Source organism: Trachypithecus francoisi, unplaced genomic scaffold (genome assembly GCF_009764315.1).
Source record: "Trachypithecus francoisi isolate TF-2019V2 unplaced genomic scaffold, Tfra_2.0 Lachesis_group1, whole genome shotgun sequence".
NCBI classification, from domain to species: Eukaryota; Metazoa; Chordata; class Mammalia; order Primates; family Cercopithecidae; genus Trachypithecus; species Trachypithecus francoisi.
In genome coordinates this window covers 9,053,654-9,078,385 of record NW_022681454.1, presented here as the reverse complement: position 1 = coordinate 9,078,385, position 24,732 = coordinate 9,053,654, and the positions used below count along the sequence as shown (strand labels likewise).

Sequence of the window (24,732 nt, the reverse complement as noted above, 5' to 3'; positions counted from 1 at the left end):
CCCAGGATTAGATACTGAGAGCTAAACGCCTCCCTCTGGAAGCAGCTGTCTGGTTGTAGACCAGCCTTGTGTGCCCTCCACTGTAGCAGTCAGGGAGGTCAGGGTAGGAGCGTCAGTGTTCACAGACAGCCTTGGGCTTTTGCAGTGGTCAGAGAGACCCCTGCCCTCAGCAGGGCCAGCACTCCTGGGCAGGGAGAGAGAAGAAACCTCACAAACCAGGGCCTGAAGCGAGTGTGGCCATTGAAGGCCTCCTGGACTGACCCCCTTGCGGCTTCCACCCTGACGGGTGCTAGTCGGCTGGATGCAGGCCACATGTCTGCACACGTTAGCTGTTCAGGTGCTGGGCCTTGGTCAGACGCAGGTCTGGGCCCAGGTCTGGGTTAGGTACCTTGGAGGGGAATGAAGGGCAGGGTCTGTAGGTGACTGGGTAGCTTTGGAAAGGTTTCTTAGGGCTTGTGGGCCATGCATTCAGGCAGCTGGGGCTACTGGGGCCTCAGAACATCTGCACTGCCATGGGTTGAGGGGCATCTGCCCCCTCTATTACCCAGAAGCTTCGCTGGTAGAAAGTGGGTGGCAGAGGGCAGGGCAGTGTGTCCTCAGCTTACCTGCCCGGTGCATCTCCTCCACAGGGCCACAGTAAATCCATCCAGTGTCTGACGGTGCATAAAAACGGCGGCAAGTCCTACATTTACTCTGGGAGCCACGACGGACACATTAATATCCTTTGACTCACAGAGCTGGCTCCGGAGCCACTGGCTCTAGAGGAGAATTTCCTGTTCCCACGGTGCCAGACGCCAGGCCAGCCAGGTGGCTCCAGCTGCAGCCACAGCCACACGCTCTTCTGACCAGTATGGCCTCTAGGGGGTGGCCTGTCTGCACATGGGGCCCTGGCAGCTCCAGGGCTTAGGCTGAGGAAAAGCCACGGGCGGCTCCGACCTGGTCAGTCCCTTCTTGTCATGCAACCCTGAGAGTGTGGCTTAACGGCCCTGAGCTTGGGCTGCCAGTGGCAGCTGGTGCCAACGTTGGCCCTACTCCACACGGTGGGATTCTTGATTCCTAGAATTCACAAGCACCTGGACACCCTTACGTTGGGTCCCCTTTTTTTAAAAATAGGAAAACTGGAGCCCAGAGAGCTGACGTGCCCTCCCCAGAGTCACGCAGCCTGTGGTCCGCAGAGCCAGGGCTGGAGCTCCTGCGAAGTGCTTTGTGGCCCTTCAGTGATGTTCCCTGGAGGTGTTTGTGTCCCCTTTGTAAGTCCTTGTCTTGGTTTCTTTAAACGAGTCCTGATTTCTCCCCGATGATGGGGGCTTCTGTTGTGTTTTTCCTGCATGGCCTGGAGCTGATGACACCCTGTTCACTGGGCTGTCTTGAATCTTGGAGCCACCATCTGCAGAGTGCTTGGGCAGGGAGGCCCACACAAATTGCTGATGAAGGCACCTGCTGTGCGTTGTCCTGCTGCCCCCGCTGAGCACCGTGCCATGTTGGAGACTGCCTTTTGTGTGGACAGCTCTGGTCTGCATGTGCTGTACCTCCCAGAGGGACTGTCCAGGACTCCCCCAGTGCTGGGAGAGGAGGGCAGACATGCCACCCTCTGCCCCCAAAACGTAAAGAAATGTGGGGGTGGAGGGGTGTGCCTGCCCGATAACTAGTGGCAGAGGAACTCGAGTCTCCCCGGCTTTCTGGTCTCCAGTGAGCCTCCAGCATGGCTCCCTTTCTGCAACCCAGTCCCTGTGTGGTGCACCCACACTTCGATATCCCTTCCCAAGAACATGTCAACAGTGAACACTGCTGGCTTCCCAGGGGGGAATGGTTATATCCGTTTGCAATGACATTCTCATTTGTTGATGTAAACGGAAAATCTTAGGACTGAAGCCACACTGGAGAGAACACCCAGCAGTCCCGGGAGCTGGGCTTTTCCTTAACCCTGCTCTACATTACTGGGATTCAGAGACGGGGGAGAACGACTCCTTCGCTGGGAAGGGCCACACGAACCAGGTGTCCAGGATGACCGTGGACGAGTCGGGGCAGCTGATCAGCTGCAGCATGGACGACACCGTGCGGTACACCAGCCTCACGCTGCGGGACTACAGGTGAGAGTGCTTGGGTCTGCGGGGGTCCCAGATGAGCCTCAGCTCCCTGCTGAGGCTTGTGCCACCAGCAGTTCCTGTTCTGGAGGATGCCTCACCTGCTGCTTTCATCTCTCCCGCCCTGTCCCCAGCATTGTTCTCCTGTTGTTGGGCCCTGAGCCCAGCACTATGTTACAGATCCAAGTGGTCTGGGTAATGCTCTTGCCCAAAGACGATGGCCAGGTGTGGACTCTGCCCTGGAAGCAGGGGCAGCAGATCACAGTCCTGTTCTTCAGGAACCTGCTGCGGTCTCTGCCTGTCTCCCTTTGCTCATCAGTAAAGGCGGGTACAGTGGAGCCTGCCTCAGGCCGTTGTGGGTTAGGTGAGCCTGGCACAGGGCAGGTGCTGAGAACAAGACAGCATTCCCCTTCTGCTCAAGGGTGAGATGGGCACACAGTGATCTGGTTAAAAGACAATGTCTTGTTTGTTTTTACTCTTGGGCCTTTGATTGGCAGTCAGTGGAGCTAGGAGAGTAGCAGTTTGTAAGTGATCTGAAGTCCCAAATGCAGTTGGAGAGACTTGAAAGGGAAATGTTCCAGGCCCTGACAAGGCTACTGCACATCCAGTGTCCCCACACCCAGGTCTGACCCCTCCTCTGGCCCTACATTTCTTGTGTAGACCTCTCTGTGACCCAGTAGTCCTGCCTAGGTTGTGTTGCCTGAGAGATGGGGACTCCCGGGGCCTGTTGATGGGAGCCTGGCACAGGATATAGCACGCAGCTCCTATCAGATGTGCTGTCCTTGCTGCACAGACTCTGCCTGCCTGGCGGACTGGGCATCTGTAGATAAATTGGGCCTTCCGATGAGTGGCAGAAGTGGCCCCAGAGCCCAGGCATCTAGGCCCTGGTCCTCTTCCTAGTGCCCTGTGGTGACCCCACTCTTTCACACGTCCCATGAAGATCTTCCCTGGGCCAGGTAACCCCAGGCAAGGTCCTTACAGAGCCAGCCTTGGCCTGGTGACCTTGCTGCGGAGCCTTTGGGGATGCCACACTTGGCCCAGTGACACAGAAATTCTCTTGATTATCTCAGTTTTCAAGAAGTTTGTGTGTTTGAGTCTTTCTAGGACAAGTTTTGGTGGCATTGGCCAAGGCTAAAGATAACGTGATTTTCACCCATTACAGGGAATGGATTCTTAAAAGTTACCCATCCAGTTTGGGGAGCAGAGCTCAATTCTGTCTGTGCTCAGTAAACTCCAGAGTCTTGAGCCAACAGGGGGACAAAAGCCACATCTGGGTGTAATGAGGGCTTACCACAGATAAATAGGAGCATAAACGATGCCCTTCACTGCCTCCCACCACTCCTTCCCACCCCCACCCAGGCCCCCATTATGATTTATAATCTCTGCACCAGAGTCATGGGTCATTTTTTTGCCACCATCCCTTATTTTAGCAAGTCTCTCCAGTGTAGATGGCAGTAGAATTTCCTTCTCCTAAGGAGCAAGATTGTTGTGGTTTAACAGTAACTACGTATGCAAACCTACACTGAGCTGCTGCAGTGTCACAGTAATGTGCTTCCTTTCTCTCCAACAGCGGACAAGGAGTTGTGAAACTTGATGTTCAACCAAAGTGCGTAGCTGTCGGCCCCGGGGGATACGCCGTGGTTGTGTGCATTGGGCAGGTAGGGACCTGGCTTAGTGTTTGGGTCGGAGCCTGCAGCTGTGTGGTGCCTGCTTGCTGAATTTGACTTGTGTCCCGTTTGACAGTTGCTCTAGTCAGTGTTTTGGTTGAGCGCTCATTTGCACTGCACCAAGGGATCTCACATATTTAATCCTCACTGCCATCCTGTCAGTTGTACAGATGAAGAAATGGAGGCACAGAATGGATAAGTTGGTTGTCCAAGGCCGCAGCTGGTCAGAGGGCAGAGCTGGGATTTGTCTCTTAGCCTCAGACAACTCTGCGTGCCCGTCAGCCTGTAAGGTCTATGAGAGACTCTGTGAGGTGGGCCTGCCTTTGCTCCAGTACACATCCCAGCCCTGCTGCGTTGTAGCTGTGTGACTTCCAGCATTTACCTCACCCTCTCTGAGCCTTAGTTTCCCATCCCCAGCACTCACAGATCCAGGTGATTATGAGGAAGTACATGTAAGGCTCCCCGCACCATCTTGGTTCCTTTTACAGATGAGGAGGCTGAGGCCTAGAGCAGCTTGGTACTTTCCCGCATGCAGAAGGGTGGCACCTGACTCCCCAGCCTGGCTTCTCACCCCAGACAGCGGGGCCACCTGCACACCTTTGGAATATCTGGACCAAAGCCACCTGAGACCCAAGCCTGACTCGCTTTATACAGAATTCTGCTCTGCAGAAGATATTATCTGTTGGCGAGCCTAGGCTTGCTGGCATGTAGACCGGGGAAGGCAAGGGGCACCTGTTGGCATGAGTGGCGAGCCCTGCTAAAGAAAGCTGTTTTCAGGACCCTCCAGCCCTCCTTTGCCTTGTGAACTTAATTGCTTTAGTGAGTGGATTTCTCTGTGTCCTAGATAATAAGAAATCCCTGCCAAGTAATTATTGCAAACAGCCTGGACAGCCAGTGGGGGTGGGGAGGTGCAAAGGGAATCCACACATGGAGTGCCTCGGGGCCTGGGGGAAACGCTACAAAGCAGAGTTCTAGAAGGCCGGCAGGTGGCCTGTCTGTACAGCAGAGCTCTTCCCAGCCAAGGGGTCTGCACATGGGGCTTTGTGGGTGAGGGGATGAGGCCTAGGGAGGAGTGCCCTGTGTCTCCAGACCCAAGTTTCCTCATCTGTAAAGTTGTGGTCATCTTAGGCCATCCTTTCACCTGAGGCTGAGAGTAAGGATCCCACGAGGATGTTCAGACAGGCCCAGCAGGCGTCGGCCACCGAAGAGGTTAGAAAGGTCCCCGGTAGGGTTGTACTGTGTGGGGAACAGGCTACAGGTCCCTCCACCTCCTTGTGAGGCATTTTCTGTCTGATCTGCTGTTAATCACCCAGTCCTCCCAGGGCATCTGGAACCCCTGCTCTGGGTCAGAATTTTCTGCAGAGCTCCCTGTCACCAGTCAAAGGGTTAGGAGGGTACTGGGAGGGGCCTGGGATTTTAGATCAGGAAACAACCAGGTTCAAGTCTCATGTTAGACAAAGCTTCAGGCAAATGCTTAAGCCTTCATTCCTCGCCTGTGAGTAGGTAAGGCCACCCCCAGAGCCAAGCAGATGACAGAGATGCGTCTTCGGTAGTAGGTTTTAGTCAGGGCGCTGCTACCATTCATCCCGATCCACCCACAATCCATGCAGAAACAGAAGCCCAGAGGGTAGGGGCGGAGGCTGCCTGCCCTCGTGACAGCTGGTGGCTTGGGTAGGGGCACACTGGGATAAAGGCAAAACTCAAGAGATGAAGGCCACTCTGTCTGGGAGCAGTTGAGTAAGTTAGAACCGGAAGAATTGACAAGAAGGGGAGACAGAAGAAGGAAGGCCCCCGCTGCAGAGCCTCTGCTGCACGTACCAGAGGCAAAGGCCCAGTGCGGGTGCCGAGGCTTGGATTCTGGGCGAGTCCCAGCTCAGCCCGTGGTAACTGGACCCTTGGGTGTGCAGCATAAGCGCTGTACCCCATTTTCTCCTCTGAAACGGGGAACCCGATCCCTGCCTTGTGGGGCTGGAACACTCACAGCAGAGCGCTGGCACATGCCCAGGGGCTGTTGCTGTTTTTGTTTACTGTTGTTAGTATCTTTCTTACTCTAAACATTGACTCCTGTCTTCATGACAGCCAGGCACCACTGGCTGCTGAGGCCCAGGTTGGTTATGGGCTGTCCCCTCATCCAGCAAGCAGCTGTGCTGGGGTCAAGCCTCGGTCTGTCAGTCTTCGGAGCCCTGCCCGGTCAGCAGTGTGCCGTGTGGGCGTCCCCACTGCAGCCCAGACACCTGAGTACTTGGCACCGTGGCAGTTCTGAGGGCTGACCAGCGTGGCTCAGCCCACTCTGAGGACGGTCTTCTGTCCTCTCGCCAAGCAGGTCAGAAGTAAAGGCAGTGCGGGGCTGGTGTGGCAGCCACCATGAGGGGTGCATGCTTCCCAGTGGGCTTGGGGCATCAGGAGAAGCAACCCTGGCCCCAGGGAGTAGGCACTGGTCTCCCGGCCACTGTGCTGTGCTGCCATCTGCCCTTCTACCCCTGCGAATCATGCTTGATTGGGGAGCACAGTCTGTAGACTGGAGCGTTCCAGCTCCACTGCCAGTCTGCTGGAGTCCGAGGCGGACGCTCCGCAGCTGGGTGCCCGTGTTGTGTCTTCTGGGCACCACGAGGTTCTCCTGTCCCCGGGCTGTAGGAGAACCATACGCTGAGGAATTGTTTCTTTTGTTCTAAGAAGCCAGAACCTAGGATCCCGTGTGCCATCTACTTCTGCATTGTTGCTTTGCGGCCTTGTTGCCCTGGGTGCTCCCGCCCTCCTGACGCCTCGGAGCACTGTTCAGTGGAGTGCACTTATTTCCCTCACTGTCTGGAGGAACTAAAGTTCAGAGGCCAATTGACTTTCCAAGAGGTGGTGCTGTGGTGACTGCAGTGGAAGTAATATAGTGATGACAGTGATGGTCACAGTTAGGTGTGTTTCTTGCCCCACCTGACTGAGGGTCACAAGGCTGGGACTGAGTCCAGGTGGTGTGGCTCAGAGCCCCAGGTGGCCCTGCAAAGAGGTTGGGGACGGAGCCAAACCCAACTCCAGTGAGCCCTGACAGGGACGCGCCCCTCCTGCCACTGAGGGCTTTGTCCCGAAGGGCTGGACTGCCTGACCAGCTGCCTGTGTGTGCCGCAGATTGTCCTGCTGAAGGATCAGAGGAAGTGCTTCAGCATCGACAACCCCGGCTATGAGCCCGAAGTTGTGGCAGTGCACCCCGGCGGGGACACAGTGGCGGTTGGGGGTGTGGTAAGGCGCTTTCCTCTCCCCCATGCTCTCTGTCCTTGGTATCTGGGTGATTTGGGGACAGTCTGAGCTGTGTGAGTACCTGGGCTGTCTCAGGGAAGGCAAGGGGTCAGGGGAAGGATGGGGACGGTGGGGGCGAGGGACTTGCTCTGGGGCCCAGCCACCTCCTGCCACCCAGAGCTGGAGCCTTCCCCTGCCCTCCTTGGCACTTCCCCCCACCTCACTGTCCGGATTCCCACAAGACTGGACGGTGAGGTAAGGAGAGTACCGAGGAGGGGACAGCTGGGTCTCAGAGCCAGCCTCATGAGTGGTGGGGGGAGCACAAGAGGGTAGCAGGTCAGGAAATGAAGGAACGGCATCCCCTGGGTCTGGGCTCGGCTCATAGGTTAAATGAAGAGTGACAGAAATTTCCCAGCATCTTCAAGGTGCAGTACTAACCAGGCATTTTACAGTTTCCCTTGAGTTCGGCCTCGGCACCCTTGAATTTGTGTGTGCGGCCCGGTCACAGTCTGCCTTGCCAAGTCCTGAGTGCTTTGTAGAAGAGCTCATTTCCACTCCCCAGCCCTGGAGGGCAGCCCTCCGATAACCCAGTCCTGCAGCAGGCGTGGCAGTGCCCTCCGTGCTAGGGTCCGGGTGGGTCTGGCTGCTGCCCGGTCCTTCAGGTGCCGGATGTGACCAGGGCATGGAGTGGCTCCCTCCACCAGCCAGCTTAAGGGCTTCAGGAGACCAGCAGTGCCCTGAGGTACCGACAGCCGTTTTCATAGAGCTACGTAGGTTTCAGGCCCATCCATGGGAAGAGCTATGCCCAGCGCCTGACATGGGCCCAGCGGAGCAGCAGTTAGCGGGAATAGCACATTTTCTTAAGCCCTCAACCCCTCCCTTCACAAAGGGTGGGTGTGGTGTGTGTGTTCGGGGGTGGCTCACTTCCTCTCTGTCCCTGCCGTAGGATGGTAACGTCCGCCTGTACTCCATCCTGGGCACCACGCTGAAGGATGAGGGCAAGCTCCTAGAGGCGAAGGGCCCCGTGACCGACGTGGCCTACTCTCACGATGGCGCCTTCCTCGCGGTGTGTGACGCCAGCAAGGTGGTCACAGTGTTCAGCGTTGCTGACGGCTACTCGGTGAGTGGGTGGCGGGCTTCTCTGTCCCTGTGCTGGGCAGTGCAGTTGGCAGTGGGAGGTTAATATCCGTGACTTGGTCACCTTGAGCTGAGCCTGTCTGAGTTGTAGCTTTCTTGCCTCGACAAGTAGCAGGTGCCTCATGCCATGCTTCTGAGGAGTCGGTGGGTTTGCAGGGGTCGCTGGCATAGAGTTAGTGCCTGAGAAACCTGGGTCCCCATTGTCGCCTTGAGGGATAAGCGAGGTGATACAGGCAACTGTGGCCTGAACCTGACCTGCCACCTCTCTTGTTTTCAACCTGCAATTAGGAGAACAATGTTTTTTATGGACACCATGCAAAAATCGTCTGCCTGGCCTGGTCCCCAGACAATGAACACTTTGCCTCCGGTGGCATGGACATGATGGTGTATGTTTGGACCCTGAGTGATCCGGAAACCAGAGTCAAGATCCAAGGTAACTTCCGCCCCCAGGCCTTGGCAGGGACCACCGATGGTCCAGGGCTCCACGGGCCACTCACGGGCTATCCCCTGGCTGCGGTCCCCAGGGCTAAGTAGCCTCTGTGCTTCTAGGCAGGTGGCCTGGAAGAGGTGTGGGTCTCCTTCCTTCCAGCAAACACCAGCTGCACGGCTGGCTGTACTGAGGAACCATGGGGGCCCCATGCACAGGACACCTGCTGAGCTGAGTGAAGGTCTCACTTTTGACGTCTTCACTTCCCAGACCCACCCCTTAAATCCCACGTGGAACCAGGGTCTCGCCCTCCCTAAGACAGCCACGTCCAATGTATAATGTGAGCCTCATGTAGCATTGAAATTTCCTGGTAGCCACATTTAAAAAGGAAACAGGTGAAATGATTTGTAACAGTCAATTTTATTTAGTCCTGCATGTCATCTTTCTCCCTGTGGGGGTTATGATGTCCTCGCGTGGCCGCGCACGTATGTGGAGGCATCATCTGTGTTGTCCAAACCCTCCCCTCCCCATGTGCCCCCCAACCACTCTCCTCCTAGTGTGTGGTCAAGTCCCCTCATCCATTCTCCTTAAAGATATCCTTTTGTGTTAAACATTAATGGGGTCCTTTCCTATTTAAAAATGTCTTAGCCTACCCCCAGAGCCCATTCCCCAGCTGCAGGCTTCAGGTGTGGGGCAGGCAAAGAGGGAAGGCAGCCCGGTCTGGAAGGGAGGAGACACAAAGCAGGTTTCAATGTCCGTCCTGGTTTATAATGCAGTCGGCAGTCTGGTAGTGAGAATCAAACAAGTTCATGAATGAAATGGATCCAGAAAAAAATACAGCAAGAGCTAGTCGGATAGAGAGTAGGAGGTCGGGGTCTGTGTCTTCACTATGGGGTCACAGGCCACCAAACATGAAGTGACCAAGTGACCTTGGCGTCGGGCTGTCGTACAGATAGTTGAGTTCTGCACCTGGAAAAGAGCCAGCCTGGTGATGTGGACAGAGCACTAAAGCCTGGTCTTACAGCCAAGTCATGCTTGGTGGTTGAAGGCGCTCCTGGGCCACCCGTAGGCCAAGGCTTCCTGCATCAGGGTGTGTGCCGTGCCAGGTGGGGTGGGGGCTGAATCTTACCCTGTCTAGGCAGGGCTGGGGGCCTCCCGGACCTGGGGAGCAGAGAGCTGGTGGGAACCCCCTTGCCTGCAGCTGGGAGCCTCCCTGGGCATCATGGGCAGAGCCAGCCGCAGAGGAGCCATAAGCACACAGGCACCATCTCACTGTTGGCCTCTCGGGTGGGTGGAGGCAAGATGATGGGGAATCGAATCTGGTCACCCACAGTGTGACTGTCACAGAGGGGAAAGTCAGTGGCCCCCCCAGTCCTGTGTTTTCCAGCCTCTTACTGGTTGTCATGCCTGCCCCATTTTAATAGGGCATGGATACGGTGTAGCTGTTTGTGTGTTGTCTGCATGTCATCGCTTTTATACAGAAGACATTGTTATTTCACTCCCTTGGAACTTGGTTGTCAAGACTTGGAGAGAGGGAGCCACTGGTATCTGTAGGTGGAGCCAGGGATGCAGCTAATTACCCTGCAGCACATGAAAAAGAGGTACCCCGCCCCAGGGCTCAGGAGTGCCACGCAGAGAATTCAGCCCCACTGCCACCATGCCAGACTCCTGAGTTACAATGATCATGGCCATTTTTTTGAGGGCCCAGGTTGTCCCATCTTCCTAGTCCAAGATGTACATAGATGCAGAGAAGTTTGGCTTTTCATTAAATCACACCCTTTCTTCCCAGATGCACACCGGCTGCACCATGTCAGCAGCCTGGCCTGGCTGGACGAGCACACACTGGTCACAACCTCCCATGACGCCTCTGTCAAGGAGTGGACAATCACCTACTGAGGAGCCCCACCCCCGCCTCTGGATGGACCGAATCAGGGACTAGAGTTTAACTGCAGCGGAACATGTCCTTTCTCTATTTCTGTGACGCGCCCCCATGCCCCCGCCCCACCGCAAAAGGCAGGAGGGCCCCGTCATGACCCTCATCTCTGCAGGGTGTCTGTATACGTTCTGAAAGCTTTAGACAGGAACAGTTTGCACATGAAAAATAAAGCAAGCACCTAAACAATGTGTGGAGCTTAACTAAAACCCACAGCCCAACCAAACCTTGAGAATGCGGAACATTCCAGAGGCAGTAGCCTCCAAAGCACACAGAGCCCCTGGCCCCGCCGTGGCTCTCACTGTCTGTCAGGGGAGGTTGTACAGGTGAGTGAGCCGGGGGGGCTCACGTTCCTGCCTGCAGAACATTTCTGTACTAGTGAGAAGAGGGAATATGCATTGCAGTTCAGCAAAGCCGGAATTCTGTGTTGAGCAGATGTCTGTCTCTCCCTAGTGTGTGACTCACACTGTGTGGCTGCCTTCAGAGTGCCACCTCCTGATCAGATGGGGGACACAACCCCTGGATATGTTTCCTTGTCAGATTTTGTGCTTGATTTTAAGAATGGAATTGTGGGTTGTTTTGGTTTCTTTCTTTTTTTTTTTTTTTTAATGTATCTTAACTGTTGCCTGTCAGTGTTTACAAACTAGTGTGTTGACGGCACCATGTCCAGGTTTTTAGAACCCTTGTTAGCCAGACCGAGGTGTCCTGGTCACTGTTTCACCATCATGCTTTGATGTTCCCCTGTCTTTCTCTCCCTCTTCTGCTCTCAGGAGCAAAGGTTAATTTAAGGACTAAGATGAAGTCACTGTAAACTAATCTGTCATCGTTTTTACTTTCCTTTTCTTTTTCAGTGCAGAAATTAAAAGTAAGTATAAAGCACCGTGATTGGGAGTGTTTTTGCGTGTGTCGGAATCACTGGTAAATGTTGGCTGAGAACAATCCCTCCCCTTGCACTTGTGAAAACACTTTGAGCGCTTTAAGAGATTAGCCTGAGAAATAATTAAATATCTTTTCTCTTCATTGTGGATCACTGACTTTGTGTGATGGGGGTATGTGGGGCGGCTGGTTGGGGAGGAACCTTTGTGGAATTTTCATGGCTTTAGGGGTCTTACCAGCCTGCAGCCTCAGGCAGGAAATATTTGGAACCCAGGATTGTCAGATCCATCGTGTGGTGGAAGGGAAACCCCAGAGAAGGGGCTGGAACCCTCAGTTCCTGCTCCCAGCCGTACCGCCAGATCATCCTGTGACTTGGGTCACATCCCTGCGCTTCTCTGGGCCTAAGTTTGTCAACTGAAAACACTGGACCAGATGATGTCTACATCCCATCTACTTCTCAGATTCTTAGCAGCCTGTATAGCTTTCAGGTAAGGAATAGCATGCATTTAGATGTTAAAAATCAAATTCCCAAACATCCAAATTAATTGCAAAGTGAAAGGCACTGTTCTTTGAAAGTGCCTTTTGTACTTTTGTAACAATTGTAAAGTTGTCTAAATTTGCAATCCCAGTTTAAAAAAAAAAAATCTTCAAAGAGTATAATTACACTGCTTCTTAGAAAAGTCAGGATAAAATGTTAGTCTATAACTTCTGAAGTTATAGACCATTATATATCTTAATAAAGTCCACAAGTGACTTTGTTTCTATGTGTATTTTGGGTTAGGAACAAGGCACTTTTCACATCAATGGGAATGGTGAATCATTCAGTAAATGGTGATGATAAAACTGGGTGATAAAAATAGTCTTGCTTACCTTGTCCTTGTAGCAAAAACCGTAGGAGGGCAAGAAAATACTGAATTTAGTCACACAAACGCAAGTGTTTCTAAGAATGACAAAAATGGTAAAGAATAGACGTGATACTTTTGACTATATAATTTTGAAATCTGTTGAAGGGGGAAAAACCACCAGTCACAAAATCAAAAAAGACAAATGGCACAAAAATTTTCAACATGTAACTAGACCGAAGGATGTGTTTAACACCTGACATAATTTGTCTTTAATACAGGTTAAATTTTTTCATCTTTAATACAGGTTAAATTTTTTTCATGGATATTATGTCCATACATGGGAAAGTTTTCAAAATATATGATTAAAAACTAAGTTACAGAAGAATGCAGATAGTGTGGTTCCATTTGTGAAAAAAGGCCACAGACTCAAGGTACAAACAAGGCCCAGAGGCTTAGAAGATCCATGGCAGAAGGGAGGGTACCTGTTATTCCTTCATGCATGAAATTAAAGACTTAAATCTCTACCCAGGATCTGCATCAGTTTCAAGGAGGAAGATCTTTATACTCACAAGTAAGCTTTAAAGGAGGAAACTAAAGCCACTTTTTATCCCTGGAGAGAAAAGAATGCAGGCAGCATTTTCAAGCTAATCCTTTGTTGGGAATCCGTGATCACAAGGCTGAGCTTCAAATAGGAGTCATTTTGGGGGAGGAGAGAAGCTGAATCCCAGGCGTGACCCAGATGGAGCCGATCCTCACAGCTCCGTTCAAGGCAGAATGATACCTTTGTGCACACCAGCTTCATTCTGCAGACCAGCTTTGGCTACCTGGAACACTGTTGAGGATTCCAAGACCTCGGGCTGCACTGGAACTACACGTTGATCTGAGATCAGTTAGCAATAACCAGCAAGGATCAACGCCTGTGGATGGAGAGGATAGGGTAGGGTGCAGGCATCTCCTGTCATGCTCATCGGCCAGCTTAGGGACTTGCAGACCTGGCACTCGCTCTGGAGGAAGCAGTGCAGTGAGAAGAAAGCCAAACTAAGGAATGTTGGATTCTGTTTCCTGCTCTGACACACTGACCTCTCTTCATAAGAAGAAGCTGAACTAGAAGATATAGATTCTAAGAGCCTCTTGGGGATATAGAACATAGTCTACTTCCATTAGGACACTGCCCTTGTGAAATGATCATGTAGATAACATGCATTTGAACAATTGGATCAGTTTTTGAAAAGTGAATGTATGTGTGTGTGCACGTGTGCAGACTGACAGGATATGGTGGAATCGAATCCCTGCTGCAAAGTTTTCACTTTTACAGCTGATCACAGCATTAACAAAAATGTATTGATCACCAAACTGACATTGTTTAGCATAACAATTTTTCTTCAAATGATTACTGTGTTAGCAAAAGGATCTCTTGGGTTCAACCTTATGGGAATCTGGCCAGTGTTTGACCCTGAGCCTCTTAGAACCTCATGCATTGTATCTGGACCTCTGAGAGCTGGGGGTCCCTTTGTGCTGTAAACCATGATGTGGTGCTCTTGACACTAGGAAGTTACTGAACACTCCGAAGAGCTTTCGGTTATGCAAAGATATACCCTACCAAAAATGGAAAGACAAAAAATTTTGAACATACATTAATGTCTCTGCCAATTATAAACCCATTACATGTTACCATAGCAAACGTTAAAGAAAAGTGTTTTTCAACACAATAGTAGAGGAGTAACATTGTTTTACGTTTTGGAAAATCTCTTTCACATCTGCCTTCTCCATTCAATGTGTGAAATACATTTTTTTGTTGTTTTTGTTTGGAGTACACGAAGAAAATGGTCTCCCACAGATTCACAGTTGGAAAAGGAATAAGAACTTGAATAGCATTTTCAGAGAACTGGATTTTTATCCTTAGCATTATGCCAAAATCCAACAAGTGAAAATTCCTTAAAGGTTCATGCAGTGTGAAATCTGAAACCCTATCAATGAATCTTTAGCCACCCTGTCAAAATCCACTTTGAACACAACTTTTATCTGTGCACAATTTTGTGCCATTCTTTGATTATTTGAAAAAAAAGTGATTCATTGAGTTATGCTAATCTTTCAAATGTGGACACATTTCAGAAAGTATTTTTAAAACTCACATTTCTACAGGTTACCACCAATCTTGACAGAAACATCCTTTAACTGTTAGGATCCCACTGGGCTCATAGAACTTGCAGTTCCAAATGAATAGTCCAGGTCCTGGGGTGTGTCTGTCCTCGTTCTTTCCCATTATCTGTCTCATTTGCCAGCCTGAAGTTGCAGCTACATTTTGGTTTGAGAAGAGGCAGAAAACGCGGCAGAGGCACAGGTGCAGTCTTGAGGGCCACACACTCAGGTCCACTCCCATTTTATGAGGAACTCTTAGGTGAGCATATCTACCTTGGAGGGGCAGGTGGCTGGGCTAGAAGGCTGGCAGCCCTGGTTAGGTGGCCCCAGGCCCAGCCATGACTCCATTGCTCCAGGGGAGAGGGAAGAGAGCCAGCCCACTCTTCATGAGCCAAATTCTAATGTAACACATCCTTGACACATTAATTTGCCTTGCTAAGCTTGAGTTGTTTTGGAGAAGATCTGGGAATATAATTTTTCCTGACATCTCTATTAACAGTTTCCTTGGATTGCAAGATGAATTTTAAAAAATATCAATTCCAAGTGCTCATCTGCCTGACCAAGATTTTCTCAATACAGTTACTCTGCAGCAAAAACAAAGTGGAGAAATGTTTGATTACTGAGATTGACATGAAATTGCTAAGACTGATACAAAACTGCAAATGTCCATGATATGAAGCTTCAGTCCCGATCTGTAATCTAAACTTACTTAAAAATAAGGACATAATTATTGTGATGGGTATGCAGGAAGTAGAACAGGGACTTGAAAGTAATGCTGCCTGACTCTGAGCCCTGACGGAGCTTCTGTGTTATTTCAGATGCAGAAGACGTAGGAAGACAAGCCGCAGTTGTGTGGTTGCTGCCTGTGAAGCAGTAAGCCACCTGCTCTGTTTGTGTGCAGCAAATGGATGGCAGCTCAAAGGGTTAAACTGAAGATAATTGAAGGGACCCTTTGGAGAGGTGCAGGTAGGATTAAGGAAGCCAGGAAGGGGCGGAAGCGCTCAGGAAGTAGCTCAGAAGGAAGCTGTTCCCAATGCTGGGCCTGCAGACACAAGGGGAGGGAACCTGTACCCACCAAGAATGGGAGCCAAGAATGAGAGGCTGGGGTGTATCTTGGAGCCTCCCATTGGGCCAAACCCAACAAGAGCCATAGGAGGCCCTGGTTCACAGAGCCCCTCCCCAGCTCTGTAGCTACCACCACTTAGCAACTGCCCTTAGGTACACAGCAATACTGAATAACCACAGTGTCCCTGCAGATGGGGGCAGTCCTGTGCACGGCCTCCATGAAACCCTCACTGTCCAGCTCCCGTCCTGTGGTTCCATCAACTTCAGATTGCATCTTTTGTCGTCATGCTGCTGCCTCCACATCCAATTTGGCAGCTCGCCCTCCAGGGTAGTGTCTGCATTCTGGGAAGGAAGTTAAGAAGGAAAGGTAGAGGAGGAAGGGGTTAGTGCTTAGAGTAGCAAAGCTTTTTTTTTTTTTTTCTTAAGACGGAATCTGTCAGTCGAGCTGGAGTGCGGTGGCATGATCTCGGCTCATTGCAACCTCCGCCTGCCGGGTTCAAGCAATTCTCCTACCTCAGCCTCCTGAATAGCTGGAACTACAGGTGGTGCCACCACACCCAGCTAATTTTTCCTGGTTTTAGTAGAGATATAGGGCTGCATGGGCAGTACATGAAATACTCCAAGTAAAGCCCTAAATGAATGCTTGACCCACAGCAAATATAGTTGATATTAGGCATTAGTGTTGTTTTTGTAGATGTGAAAGAAAGGCTGTTATCAAACTGTAAGTATATACATGCTAGTTACCACTGTGAACACAGGACACGAAATAAGGATCTAATTAGTGATAGTATACAATGAATTGTGACTGTGCTCCTAGAGAAGCCAGTTGAAGGCCAGGAGAAATTCAGAGGACCATCTCTGGCTGGGAAATCAGGGCAGGCTTCCTGGAGCAGGAGGTCCCTCAAGACTAGAGAGGACACTTTCAGGAAATCAACCAAGACTAAGGATGTGACATTCCTGGAAAATGTCAAGGTGGAATTTGGTATCTTCCAGTGTTCTTACATGGAATCATTTGTTCATTTCTCCTGTGGAAATTAAAAAACTACAAATCTCACACTCTTTACCATAAAAATCTCCAATTTTTAAAGTTCTTTTATTTAGTCCTGGATTTCTGTGAGTCTTCGGTTTCCTCATTTGCCCCTGGCTATCATCATCCTATATAAAATCAGGGATGGTTGGCATCCTGATTGGCAGCTACCAGGAAATGGAAACTGAGAGAAGATAGGATTCTAAAGGTGCCACTGCCTGGAAAATCTTGTTAGATAATGATAAAAGTTAGGAGCATTGATACCAACACACACGCTTTTCACTTATTGAGGTCTAAGTTTTGGGCCATCCAATTATCCTACTCTTTACCTTGTTGCCACAAAAATGTTCTTGCTGGGTGAGTCGGAATGTATTAATTACCTATCAGTCAAGCAATTTATTATATAAATTATTAATATTTTATTAAATAGCAACCCAAATAGTTCATGTGATTAATTCTTAATCAGCTAATTAATTTTAAAAGGCAAAAAGAATCTTAGATGAAATATTCCAGAGATGTCCCAAGACATTAGATACCCTATGCTAAGAAGGCACGTTTTCTTGTGCCACGAGCCAGGCTAGCCCCAGGGACCCTAAACTAGGTCTTTTCACTTAGATTCTGTTGCAGCATTTTGCGATTATAACCTGATCTGGTACAATAACCATTCTACTCTTCCACTCCCTAATTTTTTTTTTAAGAAGGATAAAAACCCCCTTGCTCATCATACTAATGTCTTATGTATAAATGGTTATCAAGGTTTGTGCCTTCCTAGGGACTTGAAGAGGGCAAAGCTGTTCAGTCATACAGCAAAATCGGTCGTCCCCACAGCCCTAGTGGGATGTCAGCATTATCCTTTCCATGTTTTGGCGTGGGAAATGGAGTTGCAGGAAAGCTAGGTTTGGAGTAACTTGTATCCCTGGGATGATGGAAGTGGCTGCAAGACAAGAAGCCCAGTTCATAGCCCAGCATCCCTGATGGACGGGCCTCACTGCTACTGCAGTAGGACAAAGTAGACTCTGAAGAGTAGCAACTCTGTTCACAATAGCAACAGGAAGCAACTGCAGAACTTGCTTTGGTGGCCTTGAGGGAGCCACGATGGCTGCAGTCAGACACATTTAAACTTGACGCAAGCAGATGCTGGCTGAGTGGCCAGTATAAACTGAAGTGCACTTTGGGGACCCACCTTCTACATTAGACACCGTTTGGACTCAAACACACTGCCATAGAGGCGTGTGCTGTCTGGTGATAAAAGCACTACCCTGTGAACAGAAGAATAGCCCAGGGTTCTTCACCTGCTTCTCACCCACTGATTAAACTTGGACAAGGTAATCATAGACCCTGAGCCCCCATGCATAAAATGGCATAACACACCCCCACCCCAACATACACCACCAGGCTGGTGAAATGCAGGAAAGCCACATTTGGGGGGAGTTTGTTAGCTAGGGCGGTTTAGACACACAGGCAAGGAATTAGTTCTTAAGAACGTAACCAAGGGCTTGTGCTCTTGTATAAGAAATACTTTGTTTGAACTAGTTCTGCCTTCACAGAAGATCATGTCATGCAGCCGAAAAATTAAAAGGGTTATAAGGGATAATGCTGGTTGCAACCATCAATGTGGCCCCATTGAGAGCAGGATAAGGACGTTTACAAATGGAGACAGACACCATCTCACTGGCAATTGAATTAGAATCATCAGCTTAGCTCGTTTCTGGTCCGGTCACAGATTAATCTAAATGGCACCCCAAGAAGACATCATTTTTTAAGCAGTTTGGGATTAGAAAAGGTCACACTTCTGAGAGTGCTCCAAGGAGAAACACAGTGGTACCCTTGTCTTCTGAATTCTAGCTTACCCTGGTTTTGTTTGTATTGCATAAAGTCAGGTCAAGCAAGTATGCCTCAAATAACTTGGATTTTTGGCAACTACGCCTTCTTTCTTGCCTGCCTTCCCTCTTTTTATTCCTTTCTGTCTCCTTCCTCCCTCCCTTTCTTCCTTCTTTGAATTACAGCCTCTGGTTCATTGGATTTGGAAACAAAATTAATATCATTTACAGATTGCAAAGTATTATTCATCAAAACTCAGGTTTGGCCAAATTAAATGGCCACAACAAACCACAGTCTTTGCCCTGGGAGGAGAGGTGCCTTGATCATTGTCTCAGCCACAAGAAGCAAACACATTCTTGGGTTTAGCTGACATGTCCCATAGAGACCTCATCGTTTCTTCACTTTCTGGCACATGGATGTATTAGTTATTTAGCTTTTCCTCATGTAACTTGTAAAACCCTCTCTAAGTGGTTTAAAAAAATTGATGGGTCTCACTCTTGCCCAGGCTGGAGTGTGGTGGTGCGATCATGGCTCTCTGCAGCTTCAAACTCCTGGGCTCAAGGGATCATCACATCTCAGCCTCTCAAGTAGATGGGACGAAAGGCGCACACCACCATGCCTGGGTTCTAAGGGACTCTTTTCAGGTTTTCTTTTCTTTTTTTTTTTTTTTGAGATGGAGTTTCACTCTGTTGTCCAGGCTGGAGTGCAGTGGCGCAATCTTGGCTCACTGCAACCTTTGCTTGAACCCCCCAGGTTCAAGGAATTCTTGTGCCTCAGCCTTGCCAGTAGCTGGGATTACAGGCACATGCCACCATGTTCAGCTAATTTTTGTGTTTTTAGTAGAGACAGGTTTCACCATGTTGGCCAGGCTGGTCTCAAACTCCTAGCCTCAAGTGATCCGCCCACCTTGGCCTCCCAAAGTGCTGAGATTATAGTGTGAGCCACCGCGCCCAGCTCTTTGCAGTTTTCCAATCTTTACTTTCAACTGGAGCACATTTCTCAGCAGCAACTTTTGCTGTAGCAAGCAGTGTCGACAGCATCCCTCTGGCAGACGACTTCCTTTAGCTGGCTTCCTCCACCTCAGCACAACCAACTACTCACATTTCGGGTGGGACAGTTCCTTGTGTGGGGGCTGTCCTGTACATTGCAGGGCGTCAGCAGCATCCCTAGCCTCCACTAGATGCCAGTAGCACCCCCTGCCCCAGTCATGACAACCAAAAATCTCTCCAGACATTGCTAATTCAGAGAAGAGTTCCTTTTTATTTTTAAAGAGCTGGGTTTTTGCTGCTGCTGTTAGAAGAGCTTTACAACTCTGTCATCTTAATAGATTAATTTTCTTAGGAAGAAAAACCATAACTGAGATATTTAGCTTCTTTATAATTCAAAATTCACTCAATCATTTATTCACTCGTGTTATCAACTGTGGGGGCAGCAAAATTCCACTTCCATACTCTTAGGGTCCTGACTGGGCTGGAGAATTTAACTGACATAAGACAGATGAACAGGAGGAAAGCATGCACATTTTTAAATACAAGTTTTATGTAGCACAGGCACCCTCATAAGGAAATAAAGACCTCAAGAAGTAGTCAGTTACAGATATACTGAATTGGACAAATAATAGTAAGTTGTGAAGAAGCAACTAAATGATGTGGGGAGGCTTGAAAGGTAAGACTTATTTTCACAAGGTTGGTACAGAATTCTTTCCATCTCGACTTCTCAGCCTTAAGAATAAGACCGTTGCATCTTTCATGTAGGGATCTCGTCTTTTGCTTTTAACAAACGGCGTGAAGGTCAGAGTGATCTTGCACCTGCTATTTTTCAGGTGGCTTTAACTTAGTGTCAATACGCCCAAGTGGTGTAATTTCACGCCTTCACAGCCAGTGTTCATTGGTCATTAACTAGGTACCAGACACCTCACTTGACTTTTGAGACACATGCAGCTTTGAGAATAAAACAGATACAGGTTGTCTTGTGTCCCTGCATTTATTTTATTTTTTAAAGACAGGGTCTCACTCTGTCACCTGGGCTGGAGTGCAGTGGTGCCATGATAATTCACTGCACCCTTGAACTCCTGGGCTCAGGTGATCCTTCCACCTCGGCCTCCCAAAGTGCTGGGACTACAGGCAGGAGCCGCCACACATAGAGCAGTGGGGAAGAGGTTACACAAGGGGTTCCAGGAGAGAAGTGCTGTGTTGGTAAAGAATGCTCACATAGCTGTGGGAGCCCAATGAAGGACATGAGGCCCAGCCTGGGGTGGGTAGGAATTATCGACCTATCTTTCTGGTTTCCATGAGGTCCTGATGTACAGAGCCTGGCATACTGGCAAGTCCTTGAATGCCCGTTTCCCATTCCTCCTGCCAGCCTTGATGTAGAAGCCCTTCTCCCGCTTTCTGGAAGCCTGCATTATCTCTGATGTCTGAAGTCACCGGTTGCAGTGCTCAGTTTAAAACAGCAGAGAGCAGCTTCAGATCATGACTGGGCAGAGGCTGAGTCAGCCTGCAGGATAACTGGCTCCCAGCAGAGGTGCTAAGGAAGCCTGGTATGGGCCAACAGACCAGGCAGGCCCTCCTTCCAAGCCTCGGCCAACAGGAACCCCTGTTTCCTGGCTTTCAGCCCTCAAAGAAACTGCCTGGGTCTGTTTTGAAAGATCTCGAGTTGGCTGAAAGGGACATTTTCCCCATAACTGGCACTGGTTGTCAAGCCTGCTGGGCCAGCAGGAGGAATGCCATCTCTTTTATCCCACCTTCTTTGTTAAGAGGATGGGCTGGCAGGGAACCGCTTTGCAATTATCTTGTTTAAGATGAGCAGAGGAGATAGTTGCTCCCTGCAGGGATAACCCAGGTCCCCAAGCCATCTCCTTTTACCAGCAAATGAATGAGCATTATTCTAGCCCATGGCCAGGGTGAGAGGAGGCTTGGTTGACTGGACACAGTGGCCTGGCGTCTCATTCTCCCTATCAAATCCTATCAAAGCTTCTCTGTTCTCAGCTTCTTTCTCTTGGGCAAAAGAGGTAAATTGCAATAATTTGTTCAGAAGGGGTGCTAATGGATGGCCCTCAGTTGATTTCTCATTCTCTCCTCTTCCCCAAATCACCTAGCTGGTATCTCTGTGAAAGCAAGCCCTTCTCTACTTGAACTGAGGACTAAAGGAAATATATTTGTCCAGATAATAGGGCTTTTATCCAAGAAGCATTTCTCAAAGTGTGGTCCAAGACCACCCCTCTCTGTAAGTACTTATAAAAATATGGATTTTCTTCAGCTCATCTACATTGCCACAAATGACAGGATTGTATTCTTTTTCATGGCCAGATTTGCATTCCGTGGTATAGGTACACTTTCTTCATCCACTCATCTGTTGATGGACACAGGTTGATTCCATATCTTGGCTATTGTGAACAGTGCTGCAATACACATGGGAGTGCAGATATCTCTTTGGAAAACGGATTTCCCTGCCTTTCCTTTGGATATATACCCAGTAGTGGGATTACTGGATCATATGGTAAGTGAAATAAGCCAGGCACAGAAAGGTAAATACCACACGTTCTTTCTTATATGTGGAAGCTAAAAACATTGAGCCTATAAAAGTAGGGAATAGGCTGGGCGCGGTGGCTCATGCCTGTAATCCCAGCACTTTGGGAGGCCGAGGCTGGCGGATCACGAGGTCAGGAGATCAAGACCATCCTGGCTAATACAATGAAACCCCTTCTCTACTAAAAATACAAAAAATTAGCCAGGCATGGTGGCACGCACCTGTAGTCCCAACTACTCAGGATGCTGAGGTAGGAGAATCATTTGAACCTGGGAGACAGAGCTTGCAGTGAGCCAAGATGGCGCCACTGCACTCCAGCCTGGGTGACAGAACGAGACTCCATCTCAAAAAGAAAAAAAAAAAAAAGGAAAAAAAAGGTAGAGAGTAGAACTGTGGCTACTAGAAGCTGGGAAGGATGATGGGGAGAGGAGGATAGGGAGAGGCTGGTTAATTGGTACAAAATTACAGCTACATGGGAGGAATAAGCTATAGCACTCTATGGCCCTGTAGTTAATAATTTGTTTTCAATAATAGTTTCAAATATGAGAGAATTTTGAATGTTTCCAGCATAAAGAAATAATATTTGAGGTGATGAATATGCTGATTACCCTGATTTGAACATTATACCTTTGTATATATGTATCAAAATATAATCTGTACCCCATAAATATGTACAATTATTATGTGTCAATTACAAATAATTTTCAATTTTAAAAATATGGATTTCCACTGTTTGGCAGCATCTACTAGAATCAGACATATGCCTATCCTGCATCCATCAATTCCATGGCTAAGAATGTACAGGAGAATGGAGGGTTTATGCCCAGCAAAAGATATGGTTAGGAATATTTGAGCGGCACTGTTCAGTAGCCCCAAACTGGAATCAACCTAGACGTGCATCAACAGGAGAATGGAGGAGCAAACAGATTGTGGTTTATCCATATTGGGTGATAAAAGTGAAGGAACTGCCAATATAGACAACATGATTCATCTCATAAACATGACATTGAGCAGGAGAATCCAGACATAAGAGTATCGGCTGTGTGATTCCATTTATAGGAAGCTCAAGAACAGGCTCAACTACTCCGTAGTGCCAGAAATTAGAATAATGTTACCTGGAGTGGGGCTGGGAGTTATTGACTGGGAAGGGGCATCAAGGAGCCTTTTAGGTTATTTGAAATGGTCAGTATCTTTATCTGAATGGTGATTACACACGTACTTACATATGTAAAAATGCACTGAGCTCTATACTTAAGATCTATAAACTTTACTATCTGTAACACACACACACACACATGCACTTCCCAGCCTTATTCCAAACCTACCAAACCCAAATATCTCTGCGAATCTGCATTTTGCATCCTTGATGGTGCTAATGCACGTTGACTACCGGGGTTGCAGGTGGTGCAATTGTGAGGGGGTGCTTTTGTCAACCCCCAAATCACACCAAACCCCATTTCCCATCTCGGGTGGAACGTCACAAGATTTTCACACATCGGTCCCTAAGGGAATAAGATTGGTGTGAGATTTCCCACCTGTAAAGATTATGGACAAGGACCCTGTGAACAAGATTGTCACAGTCCCCAACAAGACAGAAGCCACACTGTTATGGAAATACAGTTAGCCAACACTTTCACTTCCTTTAAATTGAATATTTTAAACATTTCGATCCTTCAAACATTTTGTGGACAAACATGTATTTTAAATTTATAATCAGTCTATATGTAATGTTTGATTCTGTCCCTTTCTCTCTGGGTGTGACATCATCCCATGTTCAGCGTTATTAACAAGAGGAGGCAGGACATGTCTGTCAAATGTCTAGAATATGCAAGACTACTGGATTTAGTCATCTCATTGGAGCCTTAAAGCAAACCTATGAGCAAAAAATGAGGCTCATAAGGATTAAGCAACTACCGCAAAGGTACACAGCAAATAGGTATGTAATGGGGATTTGATCCTGATCTAACACCACAGAAAACTCTGGTGCTAAGATTTACTACAGGATTCCAACTTTATTTTTGTTTTAGCTTATGGCCATGAGTTACCTCTGTCATTAAAAACTATGAGTAAACCTCATCTTAAAATATCTGCATCTCACCCAACAAGTGAACCATTGTTTCGTTATTCCCCTAATTTTGACATTATCTCCATGTTTGCCAATCAAATGTCTTGAAAAATGTGTTTCAACATAAACCTTGTATTTAGGATTAATACATTAGGAGAGATTATTACAAATGGAATAACTAGGACAAAGACTATGCACATTTGAAAGACAGGGATAATTTTACCAAACTGCTCTCCAAAAATATTCTATTAATTTGTGTTCCTTTCAACGGTGAGCCTGTCTCATCCCACCCTCGTCAACTTAAGGCATCATAACTTGAAACAAACTTCGCTAGTATGGCATTGCAATTCAATTTGCATGAGTGAGTTTGGTCCTTTTTTTTTGCGACGGAGTCTCGCTCTTGTCCCCTAGGCTGGAGTGCGATGGCGCAATCTCGGCTCACTGCAACCTCCGCCTCCCAGGTTCAAGTGATTCTCCGGCCTCAGCCTTCCAAGTAGCTGGGATTACAGGTGTCTGCCACCATCCTTGGATAATTTTTGTATTTTTAGTAGAGACGGGATTTCACCATGTTGGCCAGGCTGGTCTCTAACTCCTGACCTCAGGTGATCCACCTGCCTCAGCCTCCCAAAGTGCTGGGATTACAGGCGTGAGCCACCACTCCCAGCCGAGTTTGATCATTGTTAATGTATTTATTATTTGTCTATGTTTTTCCTTATATAAATGTCTTAGACTTTGAAGTGTGAACTCTTCATATATGTATTCAGGAGCTGGTACTATTTTATATGTGTCATAAATATGCCTCATGGATTCAATTTTGTTTTCTAATAATGTTTAGGTTGCTGACTGGTAAAATGACTTCAATCTTTATGTAGTCAAATCTATCAGTAAATTTC

At 48.6% G+C, this 24,732-nt stretch overlaps 1 protein-coding gene across 1 annotated transcript in view; it reads left to right on the top strand.

Annotated features, from left to right (window-relative positions):
- Positions 1-11,493, top strand: part of WDR1 (WD repeat domain 1) — a 44,252-nt gene extending 32,759 nt beyond the window's left edge. The window contains exons 9-15 of the mRNA XM_033213749.1: positions 630-717; positions 1,934-2,090; positions 3,655-3,742; positions 6,869-6,979; positions 7,923-8,096; positions 8,402-8,546; positions 10,330-11,493. Of these exons, the coding sequence (XP_033069640.1) occupies positions 630-717; positions 1,934-2,090; positions 3,655-3,742; positions 6,869-6,979; positions 7,923-8,096; positions 8,402-8,546; positions 10,330-10,436 (870 nt within the window). The 3' untranslated portion in view covers positions 10,437-11,493. The remainder of the gene's footprint in view (positions 1-629; positions 718-1,933; positions 2,091-3,654; positions 3,743-6,868; positions 6,980-7,922; positions 8,097-8,401; positions 8,547-10,329) is intronic.
- Positions 11,494-24,732: the final 13,239 nt, after the last annotated feature.